This window comes from Kogia breviceps, chromosome 2, assembly GCF_026419965.1.
Source record: "Kogia breviceps isolate mKogBre1 chromosome 2, mKogBre1 haplotype 1, whole genome shotgun sequence".
Classification (NCBI taxonomy): domain Eukaryota; kingdom Metazoa; phylum Chordata; class Mammalia; order Artiodactyla; family Physeteridae; genus Kogia; species Kogia breviceps.
The window spans coordinates 64,102,468-64,127,762 of NC_081311.1; the positions used below are offsets into that span (position 1 = coordinate 64,102,468).

At 48.9% G+C, this 25,295-nt stretch overlaps 2 protein-coding genes and 1 non-coding gene across 3 annotated transcripts in view; 1 reads left to right on the forward strand and 2 right to left on the reverse strand.

The window, feature by feature from the left end:
- The window catches only part of TYSND1 (trypsin like peroxisomal matrix peptidase 1), a 1,185,869-nt gene that overhangs the window by 587,703 nt on the left and 572,871 nt on the right, over positions 1 to 25,295 (forward strand). The window lies entirely within an intron of this gene.
- HK1 (hexokinase 1) overlaps positions 1,571 to 25,295 on the reverse strand; it is a 71,660-nt gene continuing 47,935 nt past the window's right edge. Inside the window, exons 8-18 of the mRNA XM_059052673.2 lie at positions 24,487 to 24,642; positions 21,949 to 22,182; positions 19,550 to 19,854; positions 18,021 to 18,169; positions 17,579 to 17,698; positions 15,998 to 16,093; positions 14,214 to 14,313; positions 9,881 to 10,064; positions 7,877 to 8,032; positions 4,306 to 4,539; positions 1,571 to 2,458 (exon numbers count right to left, since the gene is read on the reverse strand). Of these exons, the coding sequence (XP_058908656.2) occupies positions 2,314 to 2,458; positions 4,306 to 4,539; positions 7,877 to 8,032; positions 9,881 to 10,064; positions 14,214 to 14,313; positions 15,998 to 16,093; positions 17,579 to 17,698; positions 18,021 to 18,169; positions 19,550 to 19,854; positions 21,949 to 22,182; positions 24,487 to 24,642 (1,879 nt within the window). The 3' untranslated portion in view covers positions 1,571 to 2,313. The remainder of the gene's footprint in view (positions 2,459 to 4,305; positions 4,540 to 7,876; positions 8,033 to 9,880; positions 10,065 to 14,213; positions 14,314 to 15,997; positions 16,094 to 17,578; positions 17,699 to 18,020; positions 18,170 to 19,549; positions 19,855 to 21,948; positions 22,183 to 24,486; positions 24,643 to 25,295) is intronic.
- Positions 25,097 to 25,168, reverse strand: TRNAV-UAC (transfer RNA valine (anticodon UAC)). The gene has a single exon. It is a non-coding gene; the product is annotated as a tRNA-Val (tRNA).

The following is a 25,295-nucleotide window of genomic DNA, read 5'->3' on the forward strand; positions in this document are numbered from 1 at the left end:
TTGCCGCAACTAGAGAAAGCCCTCACACAGAAATGAAGACCCAACACAGCCATAAATAAATAAATAAATAAGCCTCAGCTGGGTGGCCTCAGACAAGTCACAATGACCTTCAGCTCCTTTCTCTTTCAGTGGCAAAATGACCTCACAGGGACTCTGTGAGGATGATGGGAGTGATGCCTATAAACTGGCAGGCTCAACACAGGTTAAGTGCTTCATAAACAGCAGCTGTGACTTTTATTACTACCAGGGAAGCCGTTTGACCTAAATTCCGCAAGTCAGCAACACAGCCCTCACCCTTACTTCTGCTCAAGGAGGTGGCGGGCAGAGAACACCCACTGTCCCGTCTCCCAGAAAGCTCCAGGCCCAGCCCAGTCCACACCTCACCCTGCTTGCTGACTCACCCTTCCCACCTCACGGCCCCTCCAGAAGAATCACGTAACGCTGTAAATGCACACCTAGAGTGCAATGTTATCTGTGTTCTCCACAAGATCACTGTGTCATAGGCACCGGCAGTGACAAATAAAGGGACTCTGGTCTCACCAAACCAAGGGAGCATGCAGTCAGTCCTGAGAAAAGTCACCAGAGGTGTGGTCATGGCCTGGGAGACTCACATTGCACCTCAATCACAGGGTACCAGAATGTGGACTGATGTGGGGTCCACAGACAGGCTGGTGGAGAACCCCAAACAGCAGCCACAGAGTGGAACAGCACCCTCAAGACTGCAGTGGGGCAGGATGAAAGGGTCAGACAGAGGCCCACAGAAGGGGCTCGTTTTTGATGGGGGTTGGGGAGAGGACAGCAACCCTGCTACCCTGGGCTGCTGCAAGGCTTCCCCTGCTCAGGGCAGGGGATCTCTTCATCCATCGTCCTGGAGTTGGCAGAGAGGGTGACGAGGGCAGGACCTGCTCTAGCACAGCAGGAGGGAGGGCCAGTGTTGCCCTGTCCTCTCATGGGGCTTCCAACAGCCCCCACAAGCCAAGCTGACTTTTTTTTTTTTTTTTTTTTTTTGGTACGCGGGCCTCTCACTGCTGTGGCCTCTCCTGTTGCGGAGCACAGGCTCCGGACGCGCAGGCTCAGCGGCCATGGCTCACGGGCCCAGCGGCTCCGCGGCATGTGGGATCTTCCCAGACCGGGGCACGAACCCACGTCCCCTGCATCGGCAGGCGGACTCTCAACCACTGCGCCACCAGGGAAGCCCCCAAGCTGACTTTTGCTTTGTTCCAGCTACAAGTGAGGAAGCCAGGCTATTGGAAGACGGAGGCCTTCCATCCCTTTACCTTCTGAGAGGTGTCGAGGCGGGGACTGCAGGAGTCCCTCCCTGGGGTAGGCCCCCAGGGCTGGAGCAGGGAACTGGAAGGGCAGGTGCTAGAAGAAGGGGAGAGGCTACTTCTTGACCCTCTGCAGGGAGAGTACAGAAGTCCTCAAGCCAAAAGAAGGCTGCACGCGGAAGAACACAGCCTTCATTTCAAACTCTGCCCTGACCCAGAAGGCCACAAAACCCCAGGGTTTGATTTCTGCCACATCCCCCAATGTCCTCCCCACTCCCCAGCCATTAAGCATCACTCAGGTCTTTGAATTGGTACAAAGTTTACTAGGTCATACAACATGGCTCACAAAAGCGATGGGAAATTCCAATGAGCGTACTGTTTCTTGATTGGTTCGTTTTACCCAAACGGAGACAAGATACTTTCCCGCAGGACTGCCCAGCTCCCCTCCCCAAGACAGACAGAATGCAAGACTGTCACAATGTGGCTATGACCAGTTCCACGGACACACAGTTCAGTGGCATTGACACGCCCTGACGGGACACCAGACAGCAGTGGGTACGGGGCCGGGAGGAAGCGGCGGCTGACGCCCCCGTGGGAGGAGGAGTCCCGGCAGTGTCTGCTGGTGGAAATACATTGCACACGGGGGACACATTCCCCAAGGACGGGCTGCGGAGGCCCATAAGGCCTGTCAGATGGTGTGACTTTTCATTTCGAGCCAATAAATAACTGTTGGACGAATGCATAAGTTAGAAACGGACGCCACTAAACTTCACATGTGGGGAACGTACGACCAGGTTGAAGTCAAATCATGCAAAGTGGCAGGGCAGGTGAGGAGGGATCTGGAGGTCAGGGAGATTACCAACAGCACACACTCTATTTTGTACCCTACGTTACGCGCCATTAGTTGGCTTCTGTTTTCCTCCCCACGGTGGTGCTGGCGGGCTCTGGCGCTGGCGTCTCCCAGCACAGCTCGCTGGGCAGAACAGGGGATCGCTGCTTGAAGAGAGAAGTGCTGGAAGGGCAGCAGGCTGGGGGTCCGGGACTCTTAGCTGCTCGTTTCTTGCCGGAGCCGAACGCCCACTGCCGTGATGAGGGCGGCTCCCTTGCCGCTACCGTCTTCGGATAAGAGGAAGGACACGTTACACTTTGGTGACAGTTCCTTCACGGTTTGGTGCATGATTCTGGAGAAGCTAAAAAGGACAAAAATAGAGAAGGGTAGGTAGAGGAATACGAGGAGAGACGCCGGACCCACATGAAGACGCTGAAGCACCCTAACAAGAAGGAGGGAAGTGAGATGGGAGGGGCTGCTTGGAAGCAGCTGCGGCTTATTGAGAATGGCTGGGAGAAAGTGGGTTTACAGCCAGTCCTGTTACAATTTGCAGCAGGGAGGCACAACAGAGAATCCAAAACAAGCTGCCCTGTACACCTTCTGTGGGCTATGACATGAGTAACACACCCAGACAGCTCCCATCCTCAAAGCCTGAGGCTCCGAGGGGACCGAAAGCCAAGAAGGGGTGCTGGGACCTGGGTGTGGACCACTGAGGTGGGCCAAGCTGGTCCAGCACTGGGTTAGCTCAGCAGGCTGCATGGAAACGAACATCATCCACCCCCAGCTGCAGCCCTCTGAGACCCCAGCCCAGCACCTGAAGCTAAGAGAGGGAGCCCCCCACCCCCGTGAACTATAATCTCTAAATGAGAGGTGACTCTGGGTTCTTGCATTTTGTGCTGAAAATGAGATAGCGCCAGGCTGCGGATGCTCAGGGCAGTGGGGTTCCTAGAGGTAATACTGACTGCCCTTTGTTGAGTACCTACTAGATGTCCCACACTTTATATATGTAATGTCCGGCCTGCCGGTGGTCATTTTCCCATGAAGAGGAGGAGACTTGGCAGAGATGAAGCCACTGAGCACAGCTCCTGAATGGTGGTACCAAGATTAAAACCAAGCATGTCCATGTGCAGCTCCAAAGCCTAGCTCTAAACCACAGTGACAACGAGGACAGCTATAAAGGTGGAGAGACAGAGGTCAGGGTGGAGCCGAACAGATGCTTTCATCCCAAGCCACGGCCATGACGTAGGCAGACAATGCCTACACTGAGTTTGCTTTTTTTTTTTTTTTTTTTTGCGGTATGCGGGCCTCTCACTGTTGTGGCCTCTCCTGTTGCGGAGCACAGGCTCCGGATGCGCAGGCTCAGCGGCCATGGCTCACGGGCCCAGCCGCTCCACGGCATGTGGGATCTTCCCGGACCGGGGCACGAACCCGTGTCCCCTGCATCGGCAGGCAGATTCTCAACCACTGCGCCACCAAGGAAGCCCAGTGAGGTTGCTTTTAAGTGGAGTGAATGGCCCGGTTTACTGGGGACAGTCCCAGTGTGATTACTAGTTGCACTCTCTTGACTGGCAAAAGTACCTCCGTTTCGACAATATGGTCACTCTATTCATAAGAGCCAAGCTTTGGGATGTGTGGTAGATCAAAGAGTAGATGGGCTCATTTCTCCTCCTCCAAAATGGGGTGCTGGACACCTGACCAAAATGTCAGGGAGGTCACATCCCACCAGCCTCCCTGCTACAAAGCCCAGGGCCAAAACCGCTCCTGCCTTCCAAGGCTCTTGACAAACTGATTTAGCAGGTGGACAAGACAGTGGGCCCTCTTCCCCTTTCCTTCCCTCCTCTTCCTGCTTACCAAACACAGCCTCCAGGCCAGGCTGATGGGTAAGTCCACGCCCACCCTTACCTCCTTTCCTGCTCCCCACCTGGATAAGAGAGGCCCAGGAGGAGGGGAAAGCAGGAAATGCCAGGCCACAGGTGTGAGCTGGCCAAGTGAAGCCACTTCTCCACCTCCCCAGGCATCCCAGGTAAACTTCAGAGCAGCTCATCTCCTTGTCCCAGACAAGCCCCACCCTGACCGCACAGCCTGCAGGTTGGCTGTGTCCTGGCGAGGAATCTTCCTGGTGGGAATCACATCCTGATGTCCCATAGCCATAAAGGGGCCTTGCCTGCCCAGGAAGCTCCACCCATCCCCACCGGTAGCCCCACTCACTGCGGATGAAGCTTGTAGAGAGTCCCGTCCACGCCCACAGTCACATTGAGGTGGTCCAGCCCCCTGTTCTCGCGGATCTTCTCCACCACTGCAGCCATGCCCGCGCCACACAGCTGTGCGGCCCTCTTGGACACTACCCCGCACACGGTCTTCACGAGGATACTGTCGTCGCACGTGCTGTTCAGGCCAAGCTGCTGGAGGATGGCCCGGACCTGCAGCAGCGCTAACCGGTCACTGTGGGGGGACAAAAGCCAGGAGGCTGGATGAAGCAGGACCCGCGAGAGCAGCACAGAAGCCGCTGACTCCAAAAGAGCCGGCCCAAATCACTGCACTTATCCATGAAAAGGGTCATGGGGTTTTCTCTCCCCCTCAAAATAACATTTATTTGTCTATTTTTTTAAAATGATCACCAAAGTATTACATGTTAAGTTGTAGAAAAACTAGCAAATCTAAAAAAATAAAAATTGGAAAATTAAAACTATCTACAATCCCAACACTGGGGAAAATACTATTAACGTTTAAATATATTTCCTTCCAATCTATTTTTCTTGGATATCATTAAACAATGTCTTTGTTCTGATATGCGAATAGGCTTGTTCTTTATTTTTAAATTTTTGTTTTATATTGCAGTGTAGTTGATTAACACTGTTGCAGGCTTGTCCTTTATATATGGTTTTCTTTCTTGCTTTTTTTCATGCTTCATACATCTGAGCAAGTTCCCACCTCCTTATCTGAGACCAAGATTGGTAAAAGCTGCCATAGGAGTCTATTCTGGGGATGACCATAATTTATTTAGCCAGTTTAGAGAAATTTAAGTTGCTTGCAATTTTCTGCTAATATAAAGTAACACTCTGATGATGTTCCTGTTGGTGCAAGTCAGATTTTTGCCTTAGGATACATTTCTCGGTCAAAGGGTTTTTGATACATGTTGCCAAGCGCCTTTCTGAAAGTTGTATCAATTTACTGTCTCTAACAGAGTATTTGGCCTTCCTTGTCCGCAGTTGAAAGGGGCTTCCCTGGTGGCACAGTGGTTAAGAATCTGCCCGCCAATGCAGGCGACATGGGTTCGAGCCCTAGTCAGGGAAGATGCCGCAGAGCAGCTAAGCCCGTGCACCACAACTTCTAAGCCTGCGCTCTAGAGCCCACGTGCCACAACTACTGAAGCCCACACACCTAGAGCCCATGCTCTGCAACAAGAGTAGCCACTGCAACGAGAAGCCTGAGCACCACAACGAAGAGTAGCCCCCGCCCACCTCAACTAGAGTAAGCCCGCGCACAGCAACAAAGACCCAACACAGCCAAAAATAAAAAGAAATAAAATAAATACTTTTAAAAAAAAAAATTAAAAACACTGGACAATTTGGTAAGAATGGCATCACACTGGTTTAATCTGTGCTCCTCTCTATTAGTGAGGATTACTGTTTTTGTTTTTGTTTACTGGCCATATGAACTACCTTATACCAAAACTCTTGTTCTCCTGAGATATTTGTCTCCTCATTAAACTGTAAGAGTTGACAATGACTGATGATGAACGCAACAGCAGTGGTAGGAGCAGTCAGCCTTTTTTGAGGACTTACTATGTGACACGTGCTTTACATACATCACCTCATTCCTCCTCCTAACAGCCAACTGATCCATGTATGATTATTCCCATTTTAAAGATGCGGAAATTGAGGCTCGGAGAGATCGAGTAACTCACTCAAAGCTCACAGCCAATGGGGTAGAGCAGGTCTCAGGACCAGACCTGCCAAAGCTCTTGCCCACCATGACATGCTCTGCATCTTGCATATATAATGCAAATGTTTTCCTTAGTTTTCTGTTTGTCTTTTAAGCTTGACAACTGATTTTGTTTTTAACTTATAGAACTATGCAGCTAAATTTGGCAATTTTTCTTTATGATCTCTCCCTTTGCTATTATACTTGAAAGGACCTTCCCCAGCACTTCACACCCATCAGGATAGCTATTATTAAAAGAAAAACAAAAACAGAAAAGAATAAGTGTTGGCAAAGATGTGGAGAAGTTGGAGCCCTTGTATATACTGCTGGTGGGATGTTAAAATGGTACAGCCACTGTGGAAAACAGTATGGCAGTTCCTCCAAATAAATAAATAAGTAAAATAATTATGTGATTCAGCAATTCCACTTTTAGGTATACATCCAAAAGAATTGAAAGCAGGGAGTTCATCATGTATTTGTACACTCCTGTTCATAACAGTATTATTTACAACAGACAAAAGGTGGAAGCAACCCAAATGTCCATGGATGGATGAATGGATAAACAAAATGTAGTGTATACATACAAGGAATTATTCAGCCTTAAAAAGCAAGGAAGTTCTGACACAAGCTACAACATGGATGCACCTTGAAGACATTATGCTAAGTGCAATAAGCCAGATGTGAAAGGACAAATGCTATATGATTTCACTTACATGAAGTCACTAGAGGAGTCAAATTCATAGACACAGAAGGTAGAAGGGTGGTTGCCAGGGGCTGGGGGGAGGGGGGAAATGGGGAGTTAGTGTTTAAGGGGTACAAAATTTCAGTTCGGGATGAAAAAGTTCTGGAGATGGATGGTGGCTATGGCTGAACAACAATGTGAATGTACTTAATGTCACTGAACTGTGCACTTCCAAAATGGTAACAATGGTAAACTTAATGTTATATATATCTACCACAATAAAAAAATGTTAACAAGAAATATTCAGATATTTTCTTCTCATTCTTCTCTGGCTCCTATTTTCCACACTTGGCCCTTGGGTGAACTTAGAATGAGGAGAGAAAGCAGTGGGGAACTTGGTTCCCTATCATGGTCCACCCCCCCACCCCCCACGCACCTGCAGCTGTGAAATGCCATCACTCCACGTGCCCAAGTCCTCCAGGGTCAGTGCCGCAGGGCCGCTGTCTGCAGCTAGCACTTCACCGTGTGGGTTCTGGTGGGCAGTGAGTTTTACCTGAAGGTTACAGACCCAGGCCCAGGTGAAAGCAAGGAGCAGACCCGAGCCAAGCCAATGTCAGTGCTGCTATCATGACCATTCTAAAATGAAGGTGGCTTTTGCACAAGCTCTTTTGCTGAGCACTTTTCCACCTCTTCTCACAGCTCACTGTGGAAGATGGCAAAGGCACAGATGAAATGTTCACTCTACATGAGAAAAACAGGAGGAAGACAGAAGCAGCTTGCTGTGGGGCACGGTGGGCAGTGAGCTATGCATCCTAGGCTGCCTTTCAGAGGAAAAGAGGGTGAGGCCAGACCAGGGGTGCTTGGCTCTTTTGGACTCAGTGGTCCTTCAATACAAATATCTGTGATGCACCTTTCCTATCCTGAAATGTAATCTACTTACACACAGGATGATTTCAAACAAATCAATATAATGCCCTAACATAGAGGATGAATAAAAGGAAATGATTTATAGTAAAATTATGGAACTTCAAAATGCAACTGCTCAGGGCCTACTACTCCAGAGGAAGAAGAAAACCCTCACAAATGGCCAAAATGTCCCCTATGTTGCCTACTGCCCCCATCACAGCCCCCTGGCCAGGTCCACCTCTAATAGGGAAGGTCCTGCCCACTCACCTCTCGATCTGAGAGAGATACTTGGTCTGAAAGATGCCCCGAGTCTTCAGCGGCTCAGAGATCTGCCCTCGGAAGAGGAATCCCCTCTTGGTGAAGTCAATCAAGATGTTGCGGACGATTTCACCCAAGTACATACCGCTGATCATCTTCTCATACCTGAAACGAGAGGAGGGGACTGGGTGTCTGTATGAAGCCTGCGGTCTCACAGTAACCCCGGGTGCCTTACTGTGCCTCACCGGCATCACCAACCCGTGCACCCAGCCCTGTGCTCCCTGGCAGAGGCAGAGCGTGAGACCAGGAAGGACTGAGGAATCCCCAACCCTCCCAGGATCAGACGCGAAAGTACCAGCACTCTGTCTCACTGCTGGACCATCCGCTTCCTCACCTGACTCCCTGCCTTTGCCTGGCAAAACCCCAATCCAGCTCTCAGCTCTCAACTTGCCCAGCACGGCTCCAAGAGGTCTGTCCTCCCCCTGCCTATTTCAGCTCCCACGCACCCTCCCTTCTTCACAGCACACACAGGTCCTCCGCCCCTTGGCAGCCCTGCAGCGAAAGCCTCGAGGGGACAGAGAATGTGTGTCTTGCTCAGCTTTGAGTCCCAGGGCCCAGCACAGCTCAGCGCTGCTCTCAGTCAGGTGCTCAATCAATACCTGTAGAACCAGCAAACGGCTTAAAGGAACAAGACAACACAGGGCAAGTTCCCACTAGATTTTTGGAAGGTTTTGCCAAAACCCAGAGTGCTGGTCAAGTACCCACAGAGTGATAAAGCCACACAGGCTGGAGGGCCCAGGCGGCCACCACACCCCTGAGGGTCACCTGTTCTTGGGGGCTTTTAATTCCTGTCCTCTCCATGCTCAGGAGCCTCAAGAAATGACATGGGCTTTAAATGCTTCCATGCACACACCCCATCCAGTGTCCCCAAGCTGGCACTTCGGGTGGTCCACAGGAAAAACACGAAATAGCAGTACTATCATCAATTCCCATCTAGTCCTTTTCATTCCATCAAGGAGACATCTCCTTGGTGTTGATAAGTTTGATGCTGATATGGCTCTAACCCCTTCCAACCCCTACTGATCTCCCTTATAACAAAGGGGGTCTTCCTGTAGAGCTGTTGGTAGGCACCGTACCTAGGACTGAAATAACACTGTTCTTCACTATATCCATTTTATGGTAATATTGGTTTTCCTCCCTCATTAAATGTAAGAATACAAGCCGATTTAAAGGAAAACATTAAGCATAGGTGTGGTATTTGGAAAAGAAAGACAAAAATCTTGAGGTTAGCTGGAGAATCACTTATGTTTGGGAGGTATTATCCCCAGCTCTTCATTCTGTTCCTGGGGGCAAGGCTTAGACCACCTCGTCTTGGCTATGGCAGAGGATGGCCTGATCCCTGGGAGCTTGAGACAAGGGGTCATTTGTCTCTACGCTGGGAAGGGTGGACACTGCCATCTTGGGGAGGGTCCCTGACACCCGAGCTGCAAAGATCCAAATAGCCACTAGGCGGTGCAGGAGGTCTGCCGTGGGAAAAGGAGGAATTGGCGGTGGCGGGCCTCTGCCTCACCCGTGACGGGGAGCCCCCGACTCCCACTGGCGACATCCTAATTTCCCTTGCCCTTTAACAACTGCAGGTCAAATGTGTCCTACTAAACAAGGCAAAAACCTGCTGACCAACAGATTTCTATTAGTCTGATGGGGAACAGAGCAATGAGAAGGCCAGAATGTTGCAGGATAAACACGGTCACTGAGAGCAGTGGTGTGGCCTCTGCTACCCTGTCCCCAGAGGCACCTGCACAGAACATCAACCCTGGGCCATCTTGTACCATGTGCTGCCACCACCCTCCACCCATAAGTTCTCTGCTCTCCTCAGGCCAAAAGCCAAGGTCAGGAGTGAACCTGAGGGACCACAGTCTCCAGGCTTTGTGCAAACCCCACTCCTAGAAACTTCTTCCGTTGTTAACAGGCAGAATGCCCTACCGTCCCGTCTCCTCCACCAGGTGGGATTACCTTTGCTTCCCGGCGTTTAGAGAATATTCATCCACCAGTTTGTCATAGACCGTTCTGATATCATCCAGACACCCGCTGTCCCCAAAGGCACCCCACTCCATGTTGATACACATTCGGCCCTCGTTTCCTTCTAGCGTCTCAACGTTTTTCATTTCTTCCATGTAGCAGGCATTGCTGCCCGTCCCTGAAATACATGAGGGGAGAATGAATGGCCACACCACCGTGCTTAGTGGGGAGGGGGGATTGCACCTAGACTTGGGGCCTGGGGCTCCACAGAGAGGGGCACACTTTTGAGATGACCAAAGTAATAGCTTCACTTTCCCAATGTCTTCCAGGAAAATCGCAAAATATAAAGGCAAAATCAGAGTTAAAACTGCCCAGAGCATTTGATTAACTTACTTTATACTAAGACATCAACACCGAGAGCCTCGTGTGTTTAGCTGTCCACACAGGGCTACGTTTATTTTAATACAAGATGGTCTTACAACAAAGGGATGTATTTTCAATGGTGGAAGTTCAGGCAGCACTGAGACTGGAAGGATATTTCTCTATTTCTCTTTCCTTCTCTCTCCACATATACATACACACATATATACTCTATTTATATGTATATACACACATACATATAAAATATTACATGGAAGGGTTGTCTACTATCCCACCATGCATGTCCACTTATCTTTTCTTATCAAACTTGGCCATGGACTCTGCCTGAATAAACTCTCCTGTGTGTTCTAGAATGAGGTCCACAGTTAGTTCAGGGAAGGACAGTGTCCTGAGCATCTCAAGCAATGGTTCCTCACCATTTTGGTATCACAGATCTCTTTGAAATTCTGAAGATTCTCCTGAGAAAAGGGATGTTTCCCTAAGTGCACCCCTACACTGTATACACACAATCAGACAAATGGCTTCCAGGGGATCAGGAGACTCTGATCTCCATCCCTGACCTCCCCAGGGCAGGGCTAGTCAGACTGTGGCCCCCCAAGGACTAGGGCTGGACCACAAACTGTTTGCTGTTCTCGACTAGGAGTAGTTAGGTACAGATGCTGAGATGAAGCGCTGTAAAACTGTCACAGCAGATTTAATCGCCAGACATCCAAACTTGTGGTCACTGGCCTTGTCTCAGTGAATGGATGGGAAATTTAAAAACCAATCAACTAACCAAGGAGTCCCTCACACAGATATTTTAACATACACCTGAATCCCGTGAGGAGCTGTTAAGATGGATTTTCTGATTCAGGAGGTCTGGGGTGAGGCCTAAGACCCTGCATTTCTAACATTCTGATGCTGATGGCCAGGGATCACACTTGTAGCCGCAAGGCCCTCAAGCACCGCACCGTGGACCCACCCTGGATGGGAGACAGAGGTCGATGGATTTTCAACATCCTTACGGGACACAAGGACACCTCTACCAGCTAGACAAGTGGGCTCTGGCTGTTTTATGCCCTTTAGAGAAACTTAAGTAGAATTCACAGATGCTTCTGACTGTGTAACTGTAAGCAGATAAGGTAGAGAGTCCCCAGAAAAAGACAAACAGGCATGACTCTCTTGGTATAAGAGGAGCCATTTTGGCCTAAGCCATTTTGTGATCTAAGCTTGGCCACAATGCTTGCTCTTGAACAGGTCTCAATAATAATGATTTTAAGGGCACAAAAGGACAAACTGTTATCAGGCATGAAAAGTAACAATAGCAAAGATAATAAATCAGTTGTAAAGACTCCTAGTTCTGTTTCAGTGGTATAAAGATTAGCCTGGGGCTTCCCTGGTGGCGCAGTGGTTGAGAGTCCGCCTGCTGATGCAGGGGACGCGGGTTCGTGCCCGGTCCGGGAAGGTCCCACATGCCGCGGAGCGGCTGGGCCCGTGAGCCATGGCCGCTGAGCCTGCGCGTCCGGAGCCTGTGCTCCACGAAGGGAGAGGCCACAACAGTGAGAGGCCCGTGTACCGCAAAAAAAAAAAAAAAAAAAAAAAAAAAAAGATTAGCCTGGGGCTTCCCTGGTGGCGCAGTGGTTGAGAGTCCGCCTGCAGATGCAGGGGACACGGGTTCATGCCTTGGGTCCACAACAGTGAGAGGCCGGCATACCGCAAAAAAAAAAAAAAAAAAAAAGATTAGCCTGAAGCACTTTCCTGAGCTGTTTTGCAGAATTTAAACCCCCGCTGGGCACTCAACCACCAGATCAAGTGTAACCTAAGGGATGGTGATGTTGACCTTTTCCGACCCTCGTGACTTAAATCAACTGAAGCCTAGACTCGGTCAACCTTTGCCCCAATTCTAAACTGAATTCTCCTCTGCTCAAGCCCCTTCATGAATACGCACGTACACATAGCTTAAAACTTGCCCAATTTTTCTGTTCAAGCAGACACCGCTTTGGGAAAGATCCCCGGTGTTCTCTTTACTGGCTACAAGTAATAAATCCTTCCTTCTGGTCTTTGGTTTGGTTGTGTCTTTTGGCTTGACACCCACCAAGAAGCCAACCCAGTTCTCGGGTAACATAACTGGATTATTTTTGTTTTCTCGGCTCCCTTTCACCCAAAGTGTAAAACTGAGAGAAGAGGAGCCCCAGAAATGGAAGGGGTGCAAAGAAAGCCAAAACCTGTAAATTATACTTCTTGCTCATGGGCGTTCTGAGCAGAGATCAACTCATGACAGAGGGAAAGAGTGACTTTGAAGGCAGCGGGAGAACCCCCTACCCCCACCCCCCACCTCCATCCCCCGGCATTTGTGGGCCTGACCTCTGGGCAGGAAGGTGAGGTCAGGCCCAAAGCAGAGAAAGTGTTGTGTCACTCTAGCTTTGCATTTCACACCTAAACTCATTTAAGCAGAAGAAAGGGAGGGGCCGGGTGGAGAAGGAAAGCTTTGCAAAAGAAAGGAAGAAACTAAGAGCCCCAAAGCCAGGCCCCCAAACAACATTTACCTGGAGCTGCTCCCTAGCTTTTTAAAATTTCCACAGGAGCCAAAAGTGGTTTAACAAATGAAAAGGGCTTCCTGGCACCAGGAAGGCAGCCTGCTGGGGCCTTCTCCCAATCTCCCAGGTCCACGCAGCAGGCTGCTTGCTGACTCCCTCCATCCAGGGATGCTCTGCAGGTGTTAGCTAAGAAACCGGGCCTTTTCCCAGCATCCCTGATACTAGGAGCAGGACCAGTTAGGCAAATGTTTTTCTTGTAGCCTCAATCAAGATGCTTCTGGGATTTCGTGCTCTTAAGGCCCAGACCCCTACTGTGCTTGGATTATAAAGGGAACAGCCTGCAAAGCCAGATAACCCCTCTGCCTGTAACCGAGCAGGACCCTATGGGGCCTTCCCGGGATAGACTCCTCTCCCATATCGTCTACTTTAGCTCCTCTCTGAAGTACCCAGATAACAGTGTCTGATGCACATTCCCTAAGTTGTTTTACTGATGCTAAAACCCCCACCAAATGGAAGATATTAGCTACTTGATGACCTTGAGAACATAGTCCCAGGCCTGCTGGAGCCTAAGGACTGATAATGTTAACCGCTGTGACACCATCCTGTTACCTCACCATCAACCAATCAGAGAATCGTGCATGAGGTGATCAGACCCTGAGACGCCCCTCCCTCACCTGGCTTTAAAAAGGCTGTGCTGAGCTGTATGGAGGAGTTCAGGCTTTCTGAGCATTGGCTGTCCTGGACTCCTTGTATGCCACCTCACAATAAATGCTGCCCTTTCAGTCCTATGTTAATCTAACTTTTTGTCTATCCCTGCTCCCCCCAACAAAAAACCAAAAACATAACAAAACATAAAAATGCTGCACTTTTCCTTCACCACAACCCAGTGTCAGTAGATTGGCTTTACTGTGCACAGGTGAGCAGACCCAGATTTTGGCTCAGGAATATGCCTTCCACTTCAGCAGCTGGGACCATTGGTGCTAAAGGTCAATAGGCACCCAGACTGCCCTCTGGCCCTTCTCCACAGTCAGGAGAGGAGGAGGCTCTGCTTTCTCCCCAGCCACGGGCCCCGGCCCTGCAACACCTGCCCGGGTCCCTCCCTACAAGCCCTGCTGACCAGGCCAGCTCCAAGCATTCCCACCCTGTCCGCCAGGGGCGTGTGAACCACCAGGGGGCCGCACTCCTGGAGAGCTCCGTTCCTGACAATCTGCTCACATTCAAAGGGAAGCCTTGTGGGCTGGGTGTTGGGAGGGGAAGCCCCTGGAGAGCCCTGCAGCCTTGGGCCATGATGAAATTCTGGAGGTGGTTAAGGGGACAGTGCTGACAGATATACTGTCTCACACCGAGGGCTGAGCTGTTGGCTCAGGGCCTCACAAAACAGGAAAACCCAGCCTACCCTGCCCCGGAAAACGACCTTCCAGGACACCCACCTACAATGAGTCCAACCTCGCAGGTGGGCTCCTCATAAGCACAGGTCATCATGGTGCCCACCGTGTCATTGACCACAGCCACCACGTCCAGGTCAAATTCCTTTGGAAAGAAAGAGATGCAGGTTTAGCTTTATGGGGGGGACAGCGCTGCCCGGCTTGAGTTCCGCAGGGTCACTCTGATGCACTGCAGTTAGAAAGCTGCTGGTGCATCATCTGAAATAGTTTCCTTACCAGCCTGTGAAAAGTAATGAAATGTTTCTTCACTAAACATCTACTATTAATGATGTATCTGAAGCTTGAGCTCTGAAGAAAGGACGTATTCTACCCGTTTCACAGATGGCAATGAGTCCTAGAGAGACAGCCCAGTGGGTACTGAGGAATGGAGAAGAGACAAAGGACAATGGCCAAGTAGCTCTTTCTCTTGGCAGGTTAAAGTATTATAGCCTTTCAGAGGGCAAAATGGAAGTACCAAATCTATGTCTCAGAATCTGTTCTTCGGAGACAAGCATACAGGTACACAAAGGCACATACAGGGGTATTTGCGTGACTTATGTGAGCCAGAAGGAGAAACAACCCAAATCTAGATCAAAAGGGGCATGTAAGGCCCGGTTCGGGCAAACTCTGGAATCCTGCACAGCCAAGAAAGTGAATGAGGTTGGCCTCTATGTAGTGACACGAAAGACTCCTGTTTCATAGTAAGTGAAAAAAGCCAGCTATAATATAGTATACATGGTATGACTCCCATTTTTTGAATGTGTGTATGTTGGTATATGCATGGAAAGTACATTGGAAGAACACTGAGATTAAGAGTTGTGAAATGGGCAAAAAGAGGGCATCAGGTTTCTTTTCAATGAAATATTAGCTGTCGTCTAGCACCCTCTTCCAGGAACAATCGACCCCTCTTCCAACCCATACATTTCAGCCTCCCTGACTGCCTGTGTATAGTAATTAATCTGCTCTTCTGAACTGGAGACACTTGAACGGACATTTTTTTTTTTAACTTCTAACAGATTCCCTCATTAATTAATGAGTTAAATAAAAACTTCAGAATTTTTCATTTTATATTTTGTCAGTCAATGTCCTCCAGCCAAAGACCACCAGAAACATACCCACAGTGGACAAAGCTGCACTTCCTGACTGGTTGGTTGCAACACAGGTAAACACATCCCATTGTGCGTGCCAGAAAGTGCTAGAAAGCACAGTTATAGGATCTGAGCCTGTGCTGGTGGTTTTAGGGAGGGTTCTAAGAAGTGGGGTTTTGCTCAGGACTGGATGCTGTCAGGAAGCAGGGCCATCTCTGAGCACATGCCAAGTTCTGCCATGACGACGCAGCGCTTCCTGCTCATTTGATTCCATCGCGGTCGCAAGGGGGCTGTGATGACAGCTGTGCTCCGTGGCAGTGCCAGGCTGTGCCCCAAGGTCAGGGGCTGCTTTCCCCTTTTTCAAGCTGGAGGAGAGCCATGATCTTACATTCCTTAAACTATCCTTTAATAACACAAAACTGTTCTGCTCTCTTTTATTGCCATCAGTTGGGACAACCTTAATACCCTTGTCACAGGGTTCTGTATAGTTTGAATTCTCTACAACAAGCAAGTACTTTATTTTTTTGGCTGCCGAATGGCATGTGGGATCTTTGTTCCCCAGCCAGGGATCGAACCCATGCCCCCAGCCGTGGAAGTGCGGAGTCCTCACCACTGGACTGCCAGGGAATTCCCAAGCAAGTACGATTTTTATAACCTGAAAAAAACAGGAAAGATTTTTTAAAACATCCTTTTAATAGTTACCTCTCTCCTTTTTACCGCATCCCTCAGTAAGGTCGCTACATCCTGCCCCACACAATCAGTTGCCTTAAAACCTTTCGTCCAGGTGATCAAGATTCCCTGCAATAGGAAGGGCAGAGTGGGAGAGTCCTGGGTCATTAATCCTTCTTTAGGCAGAACACAAAATCCCACCCCCTCCTTCCAGAGTAAACACCTGCTAAGAATTTACAGTGAGATGATGCTGGAACATCTGAGGCACAAACCAATAAAACACAAAGCATCCTCCGCAGGCCTTCCCCCTCTCACTGTCCTCACAATGGTCTGGTTTGTAATCCCCACTTCACAGATGGAGAAATTGAGGCATAGAAAGTTAATGGTGCTGCCCGTGGTATAACCAACTAGTTCCTCTGAAGAACAGTTTGCCAAAAACGGTAAGTGGAGAAATAGAAATTTTTAGTAACACTGTTACTACCTAAAGTAAACTTTAGGTTTGATCGGACTGTAGTGTATACACTTGCTGGGTGTGTACTCACTATGATGACGGTATAAGTGAACTGCTTTTAAAAATCACCAGACCTGTATTCGCTGCTGCTGTAAGCGTAATGATTGTGTTCCTTCCTACTGGAGCCATTGTTTTGGAAACAATAAAGTGTATTCTCTTTGAAAAAAAAAAAAAAAAAAAATCACCAGACCTTTTAAAAACTGCAAAACCAAGTTTACATGGATCCACCTGTTGAGATCTAAATGAGTTATTAAGAGGGAAAAAGACCCGAGTCAGCACTGTGTCTGGATTAACTGGCTTCTAGAGGCAGGTGGCCCTGCCCAGCTTGCCAAGTGCTGCCATTCATGTGCCTCAAACCCTGGCCTAAGGCCCCGTGTGATGTGATGCCAACACCAGGGCCTGCTCCCTGGCCATACCTCTACCTGCGAAACACAGAGGATGGGTCTCGCCTGCATGATTCTGCACAACCGCTCCCTTCCACATAGAACATCCCCCTGGGCCTGCCAACACCCCTAAGCGTGGTGCCGGTGTTGCTGGAGTTGGCTGGGACGCTCCACTAGACTGGAGGCTTCCTGAGGGCAGGAACTGTGTGCCCAGCTCGTGGTCCTCAGCAGGTGCTCAAGCCCTGACCTTGAGCCCTGGTTCATTCCATTTACTGAATAAACATTTATTAAGCATCTTCTCTGATAGCACACCGTGCTAGGGCCTGTGGGGAACACAGGCCCTCGGCTCAAAGAGCATATGACATCGCAGAAAAGAGAGACACCAAAGATCACTAAAAACTGTGTAAGAAGCGCTATAACCAGGCAACACTAGAGGAAACAGGGAACACTCAAGAGGGTGAGATTCTTTTTGCCTGGAGGACCAGAAGGCTTCCCAGAAGAGGTGAATGCTTTAAATGATAAAAGAAGAGTAGAAGAGTAGAGTCTTAAGATGTACTGGAGGGTGTGGCGTAAGGCCTGGGTCAACCCACTGTGACAGCTAAACTGTCCCAGAACCGAGGGGTGACACAGAGGCCGGAGGAGGCTTCAAGAGCTGACCCACACTGGCCAAGGGACAGTCAGCACCGCCCACTGTCTGATGCCTGGAAAAAGGAGTCTCACCGCATCCAAGCTCGTCTGCTTGCAGGGAAACGAAAACGTGAAGCCCAGAGGCATTCTGGGGCCCTTGATGCCCATGTAATCCAGGAAGTCAGAGATGCAGGAAACGATGTGGTCAAACAGCTTTAGGAGAAAAGAAGGGCTTACTCATGTACCCTCTAGTTTCACACCTTCAGTGCATACATACAAGTACACACACACACACACACACACACACACACACACCCGCCCCGAACACATGCAGAGCAAGCCCCCCTCCCTAGTATCTTCCCAGCCCCTGAGCATCCTAAGTCCATCATGGCTGAATGTACCTGATGCTTTCGGGCCACAAAGACACGACTGCACAGCGGCATGTTTCACATGCAGGTTCTGGGGCCCAACGATGCCACTGGCCGGGTCTGTGACACACATATGCCACGGTGGTGTAAAAGCAAAACTGTCTCACCTCTTCCCCAGTGCCTTGCATGATTTCCGTGGGAATGGCGTAGATCTTGTTGTGCATTTCCACTGTTCTCTTTTTCCCACTACGAATTTTCACCAGCAAGACGCGGAAATTCGTTCCTCCAAGATCCAGAGCCAAGAAGTCACCATGCTCTGTTGTGGTCAAGAATATAAAGAAGGTCAAGAAGAGTTAGTATTACCTCTGGGCAGCCAGTAACCCCAAGACTTCAGACTTTCAAGGGAGGAAGCCGCATATTAAATATAGGGGAGAAGCTGTTAAGTCTTCCCTCAGCACACAGCCCAGGCTCAGAGAGGGTGGGCACCAACTCATGACCACCGCAGACTCTGAGCCACGGTAGAAGGACAAAAGGCCCCATGGAGAAACCATCTGTCACAGTAAACAAATAAATTTTACCAGGCTACTAAAAAGCTTGGCAACAATGACCTGATCTTAGGGAACCTCATATGAAAATTAATAATATATATCAACGTGCAGAGTGTTTGCAAAAATGGCCACAATCATTCCTCCCTGTATGCAGGCTTCTTTGCAAAGTGACTTTGCAGTTCTTCCCGTCAAAAGATGGAATCTATTTCCGCCTCCCCTTGGATCTGGCCTGGCCTTATAACTTGCTTTGGCCAACAGAATGTGGCAGAAGCAGAGCTGAGCCAGCCCCAGCCTAGGCCTCCAAGAGGCTTTGAGGTCTCCCTCTCCCTTGTGGACCCTGCTGTTACCATGTGAACAAGCCCGGCGGCCCGCTGGAGGATGAGACACGTGGCCAGGTACTCTTACACCCCAGCTGGCAGACAAATGCTGGACATGTAAGGGAGAGCCCCCCAGGGACTGCAGACACACGAATGAAAGATCGGCCAAGCCTGGCCCAGATGAGCAATGGTAAGTTGCCGACCCAGGGACCCCTGAGCAACAGTAAGTGGTTGCTGTTTAAAGCCACTAAGTTTCAGGGTGGTTTATAATGCAAGAGAAAGTAGCTTACACACAGGACACACTCATATCACAAACAGTCATCAGCATCCGCCCAGGGCCCAGCTCCAACAGGACCAGCAAGGTCAGCAGTACGGGGTTGGACGCTGAGCTCCAATCTGCCCGGGTATAACAATCCCCAGGCCTCTGTGTGCCTCTCCACCAGGACCTAGGAAGGGGGCAGTAAGTGTTTAGCCTTCTTCTGCTTTCCTGTGTTTATCAGAGGCCCTATAGCAATCTCAGTGCTTCGGGATCTGCCCAGCTCTGTTCTCTTAAGAACACTTTCTAATTCTGAACAGCGCTGTGGTTTTAGAGACAGCGCCTGCCTGGGAGGCTGGAGCAGGGGAAATAGACTGCCTTGAGGCACACGCGCAGCAAGTCGGTGGTAAAAATGGAAGAGAGAGGTTTGACTGAGTTTCTAGCTCTTGCCAAAATCATGCCACCCCAGTGTAAAGCATCCACTGGAGAAGCCAACCACCCTGCGGCCCCACCGTGACTCGGCCACTGGTATGAGAAGCAGGAGGGGCGTGTCAGCCCCCAACAGAGATCCTCACCTGTCCCATCGGGAGTGCTCCGGACGAAGGAGGGCAGCATCTTGACGACGGCCTTGTCATGCGTCTGCTTGCCCAACCCCAATTCCATCTCGGCCCGCATCCTCCTTTTCACCTCCAGCAGCATATCCTTGGTGAGACGGAAGTGGGCCAGGGTCTCCTCTATCTGCCGGTGCTGCTCAGCCAGGCGGTAGGCCACCGCGGTCACCATGGCAGCACCTTTGCCGCTGCCACTCTCCGAGAGGAGGAAACGCACATCGCAGTCGGGCACCAAGCGCCTCAGGGTCTTGTGGAAACGCCGGGAATACCTGGGGTGGGGAGGCCACAACAGCCGACTGTGCTGGACTGTAGGGACCTCTAGGACCCCTTTCTTTCTTCCTGCACACCTTAATTCCATTTTCTACACTTGCTTTCCGCATTACTCCAGTCACACCACACATCCACTGTAGAAAAGTTACCAGATGCAGACAGGTAAAGAGGGGAAATGGAAATCACCCACAGTGACACATAAAAAGAGAGGGCTCTCATTATGACATGAATATCGAGGGACTTCCCTGGTGGTCCCGTGGTTAGGGCTCTGAACTTCCACTGCAGGGGACCACAGGTTTGATCCGTGGTGAGGGAACTAAGATCCCACATGCCACGAGGCCAAAACAACAACAAAAAAAGAATATCAAATACAGAAAATTCAGGGTCCAAAAAAATGTTGTTGTCTACCATGACAGGGAGATAATACAGCACAGTGGTCAAGAAAGAGCCCAAAAGAGCCCAGTGTTTAAAAGTCAGACCAGGAGACAGGGTGAGTGCCCCCACTTCCATACCAGGGGACCTTGTTCCGTTACTTAACCTTGGAGTCAATGTGGATGATAGCATCTGGCTGACAGTGATGTGGTGGGAACTCAGTGAGTTCATCAAATCTTCGATGAATAACTGGCACTGAGCAAGGGCTCAAGCAAGCAAGAATCGCTCTTGTTTTCCAGTTTCACTTGGCCCTTTCCCTCAGCCCCCAAGACTAGGGATATGTTTTAGTGGTTAGAAGAGGACTTTAGGACAGGACTCAGTGAGACACAGAACTTTCTCCAGGTCTGTGGTCTGTTGTAAGTATGGAAGGCTGCCTGCCATGGGAAACTGGGAAACCGGAACTTCAAAATGTTAACAGCAGTCAACTCCAGGGGATGGGATTAACAATGACTTCTATTCTCTTTGGAATTTTTTGAACTATCTGAAGTTTCTATACCAAAAATATTTTATTCCTGAAATAATCAGTATTTAATCAAAGTTATTTCTAAAAATGTGATGTTGCAGATGACAGAGTTCTAGAGATGACTGGTGGTGATGCCTGCACAACAGTGTGAAGGTACTTAAATTTACTGAACTGTACACTCAAAAAATGGCTAAGATGATAAATTTTATATTATGTGTCTTTTACCACAAGTAGAAAATTATTTTAATGTGATATAAATCCCTAAGCTGTCCTGTCCAAAAATTAGACAAGAAATTAAAAAAAAAAAAAGATGGCTAATTGCATTATCAAGAATTTTACAAAAACTCTAAGAATATAAAGAAATAAAATTATGAACCTGGCAGATAATAGCAGCTAACTAGCTCAAACCCTATCCCCGCAGCAACACTGAACTATTTCAGTTTAAGTCAATCCTTATTTAACTGTTACTAGAACTGGGTATGAAGGCACAGTATCTGCAAGGCCACTTCACAGGCACATTATATATACAATGGGAGAAATATCTGAGATACTGTACAAAAAAATCATGTCACAGGCAGTTATTTTTCAAATTCGGAACATAAAGACTTAGAATTCACCTTTAGCCTTTTTAAAAGATTCAGGCCATGTCCTTAGTGGCCACAGAAGGCTTTTGATGCTAAGGCGTCCAACAGACAAGAAGGCAGCATCAATGGGGACCACTTAACAACTTAATCTCTCTCTGGCTCTCAGATGCAAAGCATCAACAAGTTGCCCGTTTTTAAAAAGTACTATCTGAGGGTTTGAGGGGCTTTAGAAACTCATCGGAGCTTCTAAAATAGGAATGTGGGCACTACACCTAAGACCCAAGCTATACTGAGGATGAAGGTCCCTGATGAAATGCAGACAAGCAAGAGAATTCAAGATACAGACGTATTCCACCCAGTGCTCCTGGCAGCTAAAGAAATCTCTAACAAGACTTACGAAATGAGGAGAGATGACAGTGCAGTGCAGAAGCAACCAGCAGGAATCAGCTGAGGGCTGGATACTTCCCCAGGTGGGCAACTCTGACCTTTCTGCCCAGAACTATATATTGTCTTGTCCGCCAGAAACCTTCACTGGGTGCAAAAGTCTGCCCTCTGGAGAAAGTCCTTAGCCCAGGCGGGTACTGAGTGCCAATTATAGCAAAGGGCCGACTCACTGTGGGTGCGTCTTGTAAAGAGACCCGTCGACACCAACCGTGGTCCGCAGCCTGGGCGTGCCCTTGTTATCTCGAAGACGACTCAGGATGGCGCCCAGCGTCGCAGCCACTAGGTTGGCAGAGCGGAACGAGACGATGGTGCACACGTGCTGGACTGAAATACAGTCGTCATCAGATGGCTCCACTCCCAGGCGGGTCAGGATTTCTCTGGCATTGTGGAGGCCTTCCTTATTCCTGTGAGGTCAGAGGCCAATACTTGTGAGTTAAGGACCACAGCAGGCAGTGCAAAGCACTGAGGTTTGAAGGTCCTGGTGAGGTGAACTCACCATTCACCATGTGTGTACGACATGGGATGAAGGCAGTCAAATGCCGGAGAAGAGCCTGAGAAAGGGTCTCCCCCATAAGAAGTCAGGAGGCAGCAAGAGGAAAAACTGTACTAGGCTGGGTTATGACATGTCAGACAAACGGAGAGAAGTGAACAAGCCTGGCCACATGGGCCCCGAACAGGTGGAGAAATAGATGCTTCCACCCCAGGGCTCAGTGCCCAGGAGGCCTGGGGGAAATCTCCTGCTCTTTGGGTCTGTGAGTGGGCCCTGCATTCTTACACATTCTTCCTTGATGCCTTCCAGTAAAATTTTAATTTGCTGCATACATACATGCTTTGTATATCTTTTGCCGGATTCACTCCAGGGTATCGTTTTATTACTATTGTAGATGTGGTCTTTAAAAAAAAAAAGAAGATATATATATATATATTCTTTACACACACACACACACACACACATACATATTTTAAATATACCATATTTAGGTAAAATGTTAACAGTGGGGAAAATGGGTGAGGGATATGTACTATCTTTGCAATTTTTCTGTAAGTCTAAAAATATTCTAAAATAAAAGATTTAAAAATATATCCATATTTTAATTACTATCAATATATAGAAATATAATTAATTTTTGTATCTTATCTCCAGATATCTTCCTAACCTCTCCTGTTATTCTAATCACTTGTCTAGATATTTTTGGTGTTCCATACAAATGTGATCTGCAAATAACGACAGTTTTACTTCCTCTTTTTTTGATTCTTATGCCTTTAATTTCTTTTTCTTTCCTGAAAAAAAAAAAAAAATGGCTAAGCCTTCAGGACAATGCTGAATAGAAACAGGTGATACTGTCTTGCTCCTGATTTTAAAGAGAATGCTTCCAACATCTGCACTGGTCAGATGTTTTTAATAGGTTTTTTTTTTTTTTGAGATAGACTTTACTACAATATAGATGCCTTCCTGAGCTAGTTCAAGTGGGTTTTGTTTCTTGGTAACCCAAGAGCCAACACCAGAAACAGACCCAGAGGAAGGCAGGCATTTCCTGACTTTGTCAATGATTCTGAAGACAAACCATGAGCCTCTCCCAACAGTTGACCAGGTGACCTGAGAAGAGAAATGACTGGAAACTCAGTAGTGTGCCTCCCTACTGACTGTAGTTCTGTACCAACTGCTCCTAAAGGAGAGATCCTAGGACAAATACCAGGACTCGGATGGGAAATAAGAGTAAGTTCAGATAAACCCCTCTCCACTTACATTAACATCTTCTCCCAGGAGCCTGAGCTATGATGCCACTGGCTCTGAATTTCTAGGACCACAGCAGAGACAGTGGGATGACACCCCGTGTGGAAATGAAAGGGCATTTCCGGCCACAGGACAGGAGCCCTTCAGATGTGGAGCTGCCTGACTACACCAAACTGCCTGGCACCAAGTTCACCCAAGGTCTGCAAATAACAGTCGAGGCAGAGAAGTCTGGGTTTCTTATGTTGAGGCCAAAAGGTAGCAGCCAGGTGGCTGGCTGGACTCTGTCCTTCTATGTCTATCTGTCCTAGCTCATCTGTTAACCAACGTTTCTCAAACTTGTGCCAGGGAACCCCTGTGGCGGTGAACAAGTGAGAGAATGTAGGGGCCCAGACAGAGTGGGGAGGGAGGAGGCGGAGGGTGTTTCAGGCACAAGGGAATTTGGGGAAATGACCAGTTAACCAAGGTGAACTGGGTTTTCTTTAATATGCTAATGAATACCGTACTTCTCTAAGTATTTTCCAATCCTATGGGTCACAGAACCCTTTTTTCAGGGAACACCTAATGATCTTGAGGTCACTAGGTTTCCCTGGAACATTGTCTGGAGAAGGTCCTGATATCCCAAGGGGGAATTAACCGGACCCGGGCTCGGTCAGCTCCTGTGCTCCTGTTCGTGTGTGTGTGTGTGTGTGTGTGTGTGTGTGTGTGTGTGTGTGTGTGGTAGGGAGTGAAGAAGAGGCTACTTTCATAAATAAACCATCCACAAAGCATTTGCTGCTAACTAGATGGCTCTTTAATGCCACCAGGTGCCCGCAGGGAGAGCAGCCCAGGATGGGTGAGCTGAGAGAGGGGAGACTGGCCCAGAAAGCCCTGACACTCTTGAGAAGCCCAGCAAACCAGGACTTAAGCAGTAACAAGGGACCTATCGTTCTTCTCTGCCCCACACCCCCAGAAAGCCTTGAGGGGAGGCACCTACTTTTCAATGGCTGACACGTCACTGGTGTTAAATTTCCCTCTGGTGAGCAGCTCCGGGGTGATCCGCCCTTCAAATAAGAGGCCCTCCTTGGCCATCTTGACCAGGATCAATCGGACCAGCTCGCCCATGTACATGCCACTGACCATCTTCTCAAACCTGCAGGAGAAAAGCGCCCAGGCACTTGTCAGTCATTCTTACGTACCCACCAGTGGGGCAGCTCTTAAAGGGTGAGAGAGACACAAAAGGAGAGGAAAGCACAACCCAACCCCTCACAAGCTCACATTCTCACTGGCAGGCAAGACCACGCACTTGTGTGATCAAACGGCGAGCACACAGCGGGGGAACAGGGGTCATCCAGACCCCACAACCACCCCCAGGGTAGGAGACAGGAGGAGAGCACCAAGGGGCAGGGGCAGGCAGGGAAGGCTACCTGGAGGTGGGGGAAACATAAGGATTTAGATTGGGGTTGACGAGAAGGCCCCCAGATAGAAATGAGCAGAATATGATCATCTCTTACAAAACTTTATGCCTTACTATTTATTTTATTTATTTTAATTAATTAATATATTTATATTTTGGGGGCCATTCCACACGGCTTGCAGGATCTTAGTTCCCCGGCCAGGGATCGAACCTGGGCCCCAGCAGTGTAAGCACGGAGTCCTAACCACTGGACCACCAGGGAATTCCCAATGCTGTAATTTTTAAAGGGCTTTCATCTTCATCACCCTATCAAGGAGCTCTCCAATTCCTGTGGGAAGGTGGCCAGGAAGTATTCTCTCCATTTCCCAGCTCAGAAAGGGAAAATGTCT